The sequence below is a fragment of the Anastrepha ludens genome, chromosome X (genome assembly GCF_028408465.1).
Source record: "Anastrepha ludens isolate Willacy chromosome X, idAnaLude1.1, whole genome shotgun sequence".
Lineage (NCBI taxonomy): Eukaryota > Metazoa > Arthropoda > Insecta > Diptera > Tephritidae > Anastrepha > Anastrepha ludens.
In genome coordinates, this window is record NC_071503.1 from 81668582 (window position 1) to 81679197 (window position 10616).

The 10616-nt window shown below is 37.0% G+C and overlaps 1 protein-coding gene across 1 annotated transcript; it reads right to left on the minus strand.

The window, feature by feature from the left end:
* Positions 1–1643: 1643 nt before the first annotated feature.
* Positions 1644–2599, minus strand: LOC128870450 (uncharacterized). The gene is made up of 4 exons (XM_054113110.1): positions 2480–2599; positions 2196–2408; positions 1979–2135; positions 1644–1813 (listed from the first exon to the last, which is right to left on the minus strand). Exons 1-4 carry the CDS (start codon positions 2540–2542, stop codon positions 1695–1697), a joined length of 552 nt encoding a protein of 183 aa, XP_053969085.1. The 5' UTR covers positions 2543–2599; the 3' UTR covers positions 1644–1694.
* Between the last annotated feature and the right edge of the window lie 8017 nt (positions 2600–10616).

The window sequence follows — 10616 nt, forward strand, 5'->3', positions numbered from 1 at the left end:
TTATGATCAGAAAGTACCGGGAATGTTTAAATTAAACAAAACTGAGTTAAATTTAAGGCAAATTTATATTATCTCCTTCAAAATATGACCCGTCTGAAGCAACATACATGTGCCAACGTTTAACCCAGTCCTCCAAACACCCCCGGCAGGCCGATTTGTATTCTCTTTGATCAGTGCGATGGCGCGTTATCATCATGCAAAATCTGAGAATTGTTTGCTCACATTTCCGGGGGTTTCCAACACACAGCATCTATCTAAGGTTTCAAAACGGATAAATAATATTCTCTATTGACTGTTTGGCCCGATGGAAGGTACTCATGGTGGACTATGCCTTGGCAATCGAAGGAAACAGTCAATATCACCTTCCCGGTTCTTTTTGCTCATAGGGTATACATATCCCATCTTTTCACTGACGGACAAGAAGACGGTCGCAGTTGCTGTTTTTTATATGCATACATTTTGCGTTCGTTGAAGGTTTGTATATATTTGTATACATATGCGTGTATGCGCGTTTGGCTTTCTGGATGCATCCATGGATATTAGAATATTTTCTCATCAATATGTGTATGTAAGTATTCAGATTTGACTGAAGAGATTAAATATAGGAATGCATATTCATATGATTCCCTTTATGGCTGTTTTACATATAAATTAATTCAAAAGAAGTATGAATAATGTTATATAGAAAATAAATTTCTAAATAACAGGTATTAGAAAAACCTGAATACACTATTTTAAATCAATTCTAATTAAATCAAATATAAAAAATGAAATAAAAATATCGAGCATAAAACTGTATACAGGATTTGAACCTGAGTCAAACCTGAGACTATGTACCGCATACACAACACATCTTTCACGGTTGCGCTAATTTACAATTATTAATGAAGTTATCTAAATCACTCATTTATTCGATTCGCACTTTTATATGCACATATTCTGCGTTAGTTGAAAGTTTCCCAGCAAGAAGAGTGGCGGTCAGGTTACCCTTCACGTAACCGCCACGCGTGGTCGTTAAACTATCACTAACCACGCCCCTTTACAATCACTTTGTTAAAAGCGTTGGGAAAATCGTGCCAAAAATTTTGTGTACGTGTGATTTTTTATCCCTTTCATACATATGGATTCGTTTGCCAGTGCCAGTTTCATATAAACGTAGCGACGAACAAAATAACTTTTAGGCCAGCGCCGGCAGCATAGCGCGATAGCCGAGCGGCTAGCAATGCAATTTTCCAATCCAAAATCCCCGGTTCGAGTCACAAACAAATTTTTTTTTTTTTATATTTATTTCATTTTGTTTTAGTTTAATGGTTTTCTTTTACAAATTGACGACAAATATAACGTAAATAACATTTATTTAACTCTATTAATATATTTACACTTATATTTAAGAAACTGTGTTTTCACGAAACTATTTTAATAACAAAAGTACGTTTACATTTAATTTGATTAGTATTTTTGATTAGTAATTTATTTATTTACTAGTTATTAGTATACCTACTTCTTTATATATATTATAATTATATTTAAAAAATTATATTAAGGCAAAATTAGTGTGAAAATAGTATAAACTGTAATATTTGAAGGCAAAAGGTAAATACATTCATTGATTAATAGTTAATTTTACATTTTTTTTAGTTCTAATTAATAATTTATTTACATATAACTTTTTTATATATATTAAGTGTTAAATATTATTTCTTATTTAAATTCCGCTGCCGATAATTTCGCTGCTTAAAACGGTGGTGACTAAGCTCAATTGACCTACGAATGTTCTTCTCGTAAGTTGCTCGTCCGCATAGCTGAAAAATATCTGAAACAAAAAAACAGATACAATGTTATAGATGCGGTGTATATATGTATATATGTAAATTTTTTTTTTAATTTTTGTGCAAAATTTTAGAACTAGTTATTTACCATATTACAATTTTAAATAAAGTGAATAACCAAAAACAAAAGAAAGTACAAATTTACCTACCAAAAAGTATGTCCGAAACAAGAGAATATTGGGACAATGCTTCATTGTTGCCCCTACCATCCCAGTTGCAAAGCGACAACATTTCATTACTATAAAGTTGACGAAGCAAATCGTCAACAGTCGTTTCAGGACCCTTAATTTTCAAAAGTAAAGTTTTCTAAAAATTAAAACAAAAACATCTATTAGACAAGAACGAAGAAATTATTTTTTTACTAACCATTGCCTCAAGATATTGTTGTTGCAGCAGCTTTTTTTCAAATTCTTCAGCTGCAGCTAGCGTTTGCAATGGTAATGTGGACGATATTTCCGTTTGAATTTCATCCACTTCTTCTCCAGTCATTTTACAAACAGAATGATGAATCCTGCGGAGTAGGACCTTACATTCACGCACCGTCTTAAATTGTGTTAGCTGCTCACTGGCTTCGATTTTCTGTATAGTTATCAAAATAAGAATGTAAATAAATAGTTTGATACGACAGTGGTATGCCGCTAAATACGTACATTTTCATTAAATATGTTTTCTAAATTAGTTAGTCGCTTGCCGAAATGAAAGAATTGGTCCATAACTATTTTCTGGTTTTCCAATAATTTTGCTTGGTTTGTTAAAACCGTTTTTTACAATTCCTCAACTGCTGGGAAAAATTAAAAATTTAAGTTTAAATTAACAATATAAATATAATATATATATATGCATTTAAAAATACCCACTGGCTGCTGAGCCTCAATGCCAATGCTTTCTTCGCTGAACAAAAACTCCATATCTGTAATAATAGCATAAAAAAACAGCAGTATCAAATTTCTTAATATTTTAAATGTTAAATCTAATTTTCAAAAACGTGGAAAAGGTGATGCAGAACTGGTTTGCCTTCATGGGGTATGCAAAAGTATTTGTATGCAATGTCCTCTTTGGGTATTTTTATTTCTTCATTACCTAATTGATCACCTAGTATTATACCTAGTGCCGGAGAAGATTGTACCGGTTGGTCAAAATAGTTTTCTAATTTGCCAAAACTGTATCCTATTAAATAATCACCTATACCTATTATTTTGACAGGCACAACTTTTCTGCTAAAACAGTAGGAATCTTTTTCTTTTTTGTGATCAATTTTGAAAGCACCAATTTTTGAAATATTCTCGACATCATTTCCTTCTTCTAGCCTAAAATGTATTTGCTCAAGAATTTTGTTTGGCTTTTTAACGATTTTCTTTAAATATTGCATATAGTTTTCAAACTTATATGCCGAAAAACTATCAAGAGTTCCATACTGCCTAGCACAATCTGTTATGTGCAACTACCCATGCACATTATAACTAACTAAATAGTCACCAAAGATTTGCCCAAACAAATGAACAAACTCCTGCAAAATATTCTGTGCTACGTCTGCTTCAGTTTTTAATGATTTTTGGCTTGATAATAGCCGTATTCCAGTGTGCAATAGGAGGAAGAGAAAGTAAAAATCACTACCAATACAGTCTTTTAATACAAAAATTCCAATATACAATAAAAATTGTCTGTATTCCGTCGATTTCCAATTATTGATTTCATTGAAATCCCTGCACACGTGACCAAAATCTGTAGGAACATATTTTGACAAAAAATTAATTTTTTCATTAATTTTAGTGATATTAGCTCTCTTCATTAACAACTGAGTCAACTTTTTAGTTACACCAAGATCGACTAGGTGCATTGGATCAAGTGGAAATTGCGACACCATTTTAAAACCTGATTTTTCTAAAATGCTTTCGCAAGTTCTAAAAGTAGAACTATGATGTGCCGGTTCTGCTCTATATTTAAAAGAAACATCAGAGCGTAGGTTATGAACTTTTTTCGAAAAACAAATCCTTTTATTTACATAACTTCCTACTTGATCACACTTTGAGCAACTATTTTTACCATTGTGAGACTGTACACCTGTGACAAAGGCACGGGCAGGTGTATCACAGCAAAATAAACGGATATCAAACTTTTTCTTTATGGGATTTGATCCCACTTGAAGTCCGTTTTCTTTCAAATAAATTACTTCCTCACAAAAATCTTTTAAGTAATCATTGACGTTCCACGGTTTTTCCGTCCCAGAAAAGCAAGCAATGGTAAAAGGGTACTCGTTTGGAAAGCCAACGATTGCCCCAAGGATGGGCCACAAAACTTTACTTGAACTGTTATACAACTTAAGCCCATCAATGCCTACGTCAATTTTTACTTCATCACCTCCTAGGACTAGTTTGCGGTTGTGTGCTTTGCAGTCTTCCACAAGGCTTCTTATTAGCGGCGACGGCAGTGGACCTGTGTCGTCTCCGGCAAAATAGAACGAGGTTAGCCAGATGTTGCTTCCGCTCACTTCCCAGCTAACCGTCGTAGTATCTGCGTTACTGAAATTTTGAATCATAAATATGTTAAGATGTGCTTTTGCAATTATGCATGCTCTTTTAGTACCTTCACAATTGGTCTTGTATACTTTATAACCTCATGTCCTCAGACCGCAGATTTCGCCATTCCGTACCCAGGGTTCCTGGATGAGGACTACATCCGACTGATCTTCTGCCAGACGATCCAGGAGGGCAAGGCAGGCTTCCTTACAATGATGTAGGTTTATCTGCAGAAGATGCATCAGCTGTTAGCGTTATGTCTGGGTCTTCTTTGTTTTCGCATAAAAGTTCCCTTTCGGAATACTTACGCTGTTGTACGGAATACTTACCCTCCCGTTCGAAGTACAACCTCCCTAAGCCCATTTCTGAGCCTGAAGAGGTGTATTCTTCTTCGGTGGGATGGTCGTCTTCGCTCATTGGCTCGGTTTCGCTCATGGGTTCTAGTTCGCTCATGAGCTTTGCACTTTCCTTCGTGGTGAGGAACTCAATTGCATCCGTGTAGGTTTTATAAATGTGAAGCTTCACCTTTACAAAACCGTATCTCAATTGCCCATCGCATTTCGCTAACGGTTCAATTGAGTTTTCTGTGAGGAGCAGGAGAGCCTGCATGGTGGCGCGCTTCTGTTCTTTCGATTCTTTCACGCTGTTTTTGTTGGTAAGTGTTTTGACATACCTTCACTCCTGCGTTGGGATATCCGGATTGCAGACCCGAATGAGCTTCATAATCTCTTCCGGGTCTTCGACGGTTGAAGGTTACCAAACCCTTGCTCGTGGCCTGGACGGAATATCCTTCCTGTCCACGACCATTAGCTTGGCATTTGGGTACACTTCGCCGACTTTGGAGATGGCCTCTTTATGCAGCTGAACCGATCTCTCATCGTCGCACGCTATTATTTTTATCTGGCCTTGGTGCCAGCCTAAGTCTTCGCACGCAGGGGGGGCCGGGGTTCTCCAGAATAACCTTCAGTGCCACTTTCGTTAGCTCGGCTTCGATCCATTTCCATTGGGCCTTGGGGATCGTACCTTCAGGATAGTTCTCGTCCAGGACTCCTATGATAAAGCGGTCTTTTGCAACCTCTGCAAATGATCTTCTGGGCGTCACGCCCATTGATTTGTGCCTTTTTGCGCTTGGCTTATTATCCTCCAAGGACCGCTGTCGTTTTGGAGCCGATTGTATTGGTTTGAAGTCGGGGTTGAAATCAGGAATGATCGCATTCGCTCTTTCAATCGCCTCTTTCAACTCCTGTGACATTTCACCTTCCTTTGGGTGAGTTTCGTGCACCCTCCTTAGGAGCCGAGCTGCGTTTCTGCGATCCTGGTAGCTCGCTTTCGCTGGGTCTACCACCCTCACAAGCGGTCATCCTTCGGTACCGGAGCTAGCAGTAGCAGTGCTTCCGGTCGGGACCGTTTTTGGGGGCTGTACTTGTACTTGGACCTGTGTCCAGTTCTGATTGTGTGGCAACTGGCCTCGCTTTCGCTGAGACTGTCGCTGTATGTTTCGATCGACTTATTAAGCCGATGGATGGCGTTTTCTTCGAGCTCAGTGCGACCGTTGCTTTTATTGCGGAACTGTTTGTTCCTGTCGGTCTATTAGAAGGAGGACCGATCTCCTTTTTTTGTTTGTTTTTGAATTAGGACTCTGCATTTTTGGACCCACGAGTGTCGGAGAAAGGATGTCCGCCCGTGCATAGCTCCGAACTACACGAGTAAGGCTAGTTATTACGGAGGACGCCAGTTATCCGTAAGCTCCGTTCGAGACTTGGTTATTTATTAGAAGGACCTCAAGCCTGACAGATTCTCGGCACGGCTCGCATCACACCTTAATCCAGCCCTTCACCCCCGACCACGTTAAAAGTACCTTGAGTAGTGCTGTACTATTGAGGAGTATCGAACCCTACCCATAGTACCCTTAACTTAGCTAAGTACCTCCTGAAAATAGGAAAACTCTGGTACTTATTACCAGCTGGCACCCTCGGGGAGGGTTCAGTGGAGGATTTTCGCCAGCCTAACATACGTACATAACTTACATATGATACATACATATTATAATTTAACTAAACTTGCGTTTCCGTCATGTGCCGTCTGGAATTAAGCAATTCCAAAGAATTGCTTTATTAAAACTGCAATAATGCAACTTATACTTTTATTGAACACTTATTAACTTTTTTCTTAACAAAGCCGTTTGTGTTAAATTAAATATTCGAGTTGAATTTTAGTTAGTGGGAACGGAAATGCAAATTATTAATAGCGAACTAAATAAATGGGTAAACAGTTCTTGGAACTGCATTTATGTAAAAATAAAGTAGTAAATTAATGTGAGAAGTACATATTTATGTACGTACTATATGTATATTAGTATTTATATTATATTGGCTTGTGTTAAGGGGTTATATGTACGCAGTTATGACTTTCAAAAAAATCGATTTTTTCTTATTACATTTTTGTAATGTACATATATTCAAAAGTATACGCACGAAATTTGAAGTAGATCTAAGCAATACTTTCGGAGTTATACCTAAATATGTAGGGATGCCTCGGCACGTTTTAAGGTAGGTATTGAAACTTTAAAGGTGTTTTTTTCAAAACGGCATTTTTCAAGTCGGTATACACGATATCTCGAAAATGGCTTGTTTGATCAACCGTTTTAACTCAATCTTTAAAGATACATTTTCTAGTAATTAATCGTTCCTTTTGTAAATCTGATACTTATTTTCCATTTTATAATCAATTTACGGCCAAATTTTAACGTAAAAATCGAAATCATTTCTTTTAAAAGCTGCCAATTTGTGAAAATTCACTATTTTGATTAGCCGAACGATTAATTACTAGATAATCTAATATACTAACAAAATTTGTTTGGTTTTTTGATTTCAGATAATCCAATCCTGAGTTACGATGTACACCGTAAATCGTCTTTTTTTAAAGGAGGTTCGAGAAATCGCCTGCAGCGCGCTCTATAATCAACATTTTCATAAATAAAAAAATTTTGTTACGTTCTTGAAGGATGCTTTTATAACCGCCAAAAATTTTCAAATTAAAATATTCTGAAGTTTCTTCAGGATAAATCCTTGACAACCCGTCTTTTATTTGCTTCATAACTGCGTATAACCCCTTAAGGGAATAACGGAAGATATTACAATATAACACTCTATCTCAAATCTTACCCCCAATATTTGCTACATGGCCCGGGCTTGGTTAGCTGTACTCATTTTAGAAACCATTCCGCCAATCATTTTCCCCAATGAGTCCGCTGAGTTGTTGGATTTGTTTTCCTTCTCAATACATCTTCTTTTGAAGAGATTGATGGCTCCTCCATTCTATACCTCAGCACTTCTGCCACGTTTTTTTCCATTAGGTTGCTGTGACTGGGGTAGAGCAACTGACGGAGATGAAGCTTAGATTACTGATGTTGATGGCGATGCTGAATCAACATCAATACACTTTCCTGCCATACCGGTCGCGGTATTAAAATAATTGTGTTCTAGAATTAAAAATACTAATAAATACAGGGTCCGGCTCTCGAAATGTAACCAAGCTCAGACCGCTCGCGCAGCTGATGCACGGGCATCAGCTGTCTGTTAGCGCGGAAACATTTTGCCGAGAGTAAGCGCGAAAAAAAATCAGTAATGGATTTCAATAGTGTGATTGCATAATAGGTTGTCTTTTTGAATCCAAGGTTGTTCAAATGGTTTATAACGGTTTGATGACTCGTGCCCAGCTCTTGACCGATGCTACGGCTGCTACTATGCCGGTCTCTTTCGATCAATTCAGCGATTTTATCGCAATTTTTGACGACAGGCCTTCCGGACCGTGGCGCATCTTCGATCACCTCTGCACCAGAACGAAAACGTTGAAACCATCGTTGTGCGGTGGAAATGGAAACTGTATCGGGTCCATAAACTGCACAAATTTTATAGGCAGCATGAGATGCATTTTTGCCTTTATCGTAGTAGTACCAGAGAATGTTAATGCAATGAGAAGGTGCAAATGTTACTGTGAGCTTTTTTTAGTACAATTGAGATTTGAAAGATTTGTAATAAGGTCATTTAGCACACCGAGTTTATAGACACCTCACTGACTTTTGCCCACACAAAAATTAGAAACACCACATATCTTTCACCTCAACACACAACACATTTCTCACCTCGACATTAAACCAATTAAATTTTTACTATTTTCGTATTTTTGAAATAATAAGCGAATACGTAAAATTTATTACATCATTTTTCTTTTCAATTACATTAAAAAAAAACGATTTAAAAAAAAAAATTTATAAAAAAAAGTTTGCGCCGGGAATTGAACTCGAGTCTAACATGTGGCGAGGAAAAATAGGCGGTGCGTTTATTTCTTCGAATGCTTATTTTTTGACCATTTTGTTACTTTTGAAATGATAAGCGGATACATAAAATGTATTACAAATTTTTTTACGATTACATTAAAAAAAAAAAATGTGAAAACGAAAAAAAAAAAATATGTGCCGAGAATTGATGGCGAGTCACGTGGGGAGGATAAATACGCAGAGCGTTTATTTATGCGCCTGTGAACAAAAGGTTTTGTGCATGCGCGCGACGCGAATAAATTTTAATAAAGTTCTGAAAGTAATTCATGAAGTTTTTCATTACACACATATGTACATAAATGAACGTATACTTTATATGTAAATAAATGATGGTATATGAAATATACATAAGTACATAATATGTATGTACATGTCAATAGGAGGTATTTGCATCCAGAAAAAAAGAACGGTTTAAGATAAATCAACACTTATTTTATATTGTATGTCAATTTATAGTTTATGTATTCGACAGCATTTACATACATATGTATGTATGTACATTTGTATATGAAAAACAATAATGCACAAGCGCAAGAACATCATATCACATATGCAAGTATGCCCAAATAACCTTGACTTATGTATGTACACATGTCATACCACATCACATTCTTACAAGAAATCAAATACACATACGCACTAGTGAACGAGCTTCTTCCTAACAAGTGCAAAAACAATTCTGCTCTATGTATGCATATATACCGACTTTATGTCCTAGCTATATACATACATACATATATACCTACTTGCCTTCTAAACTTCCTACAAAATAATTGTATTCATATGTTACTACATCCATGCACGTTCATACATTGAAGCATACATATACATATGCGCGAGCACAGCGCTCCCTTCTTGCTTCCGTGTACTTTTGTCTTTCACCAGTCGATATTCCTAATATTGTACTTACAAAAACACAATACTTTGATAGACGCAAAAGCAACAGCAAGCACAACGCGATGGCCGCTTTGCCACCACACATTCTAAAATGTTCTAGAACACAACAAAAACACATACATACCTCACATGCGCATGTCGCCCAAAGCTAAAATCTAAGCCTAGCGACTACAAAAACAAAATACATTCGTAGACGCAGTCGCAGCGGCCATGATTCTATCAGCGACGGCGCTGAACAATTTAGAACAAAAACAAAAAGTTCATTCATAAGTTCGAGTTCATATTTCAATTTCATTCATAAAACGAGCCGCCCATATGCCAATTTTCGCGACCATTCGAAAATAGTCAATATTGGAATATTTCGCGTGGAATTATTTGCCAATATTTCATAAATCTTAAATTTTTGTCATGTCGAGTGGCCGCGGCTCCGTATGTATGTATGCACCCTTATATGTACATATGTAAATATGTCTTCTAACTGTGCGACAGTCGCGAGTTAATGCGACTTCCAGCGAATCACACATTGCTGTCCGCAAAGCCGCATATATGTACCTTATGATCAGAAAGTACCGGGAATGTTTAAATTAAACAAAACTGAGTTAAATTTAAGGCAAATTTATATTATCTCCTTCAAAATATGACCCGTCTGAAGCAACATACATGTGCCAACGTTTAACCCAGTCCTCCAAACACCCCCGGCAGGCCGATTTGTATTCTCTTTGATCAGTGCGATGGCGCGTTATCATCATGCAAAATCTGAGAATTGTTTGCTCACATTTCCGGGGGTTTCCAACACACAGCATCTCTCTAAGGTTTCAAAACGGATAAATAATATTCTCTATTTTGAATGTTTGGCCCGATGGAAGGTACTCATGGTGGACTATGCCTTGGCAATCGAAGGAAACAGTCAATTTCACCTTCCCGGTTCTTTTTGCTCATAGGGTATACATATCCCATCTTTTCACTGACGGACAAGAAGACGGTCGCAGTTGCTGTTTTTTATATGCATACATTTTGCGTTCGTTGAAGGTTTGT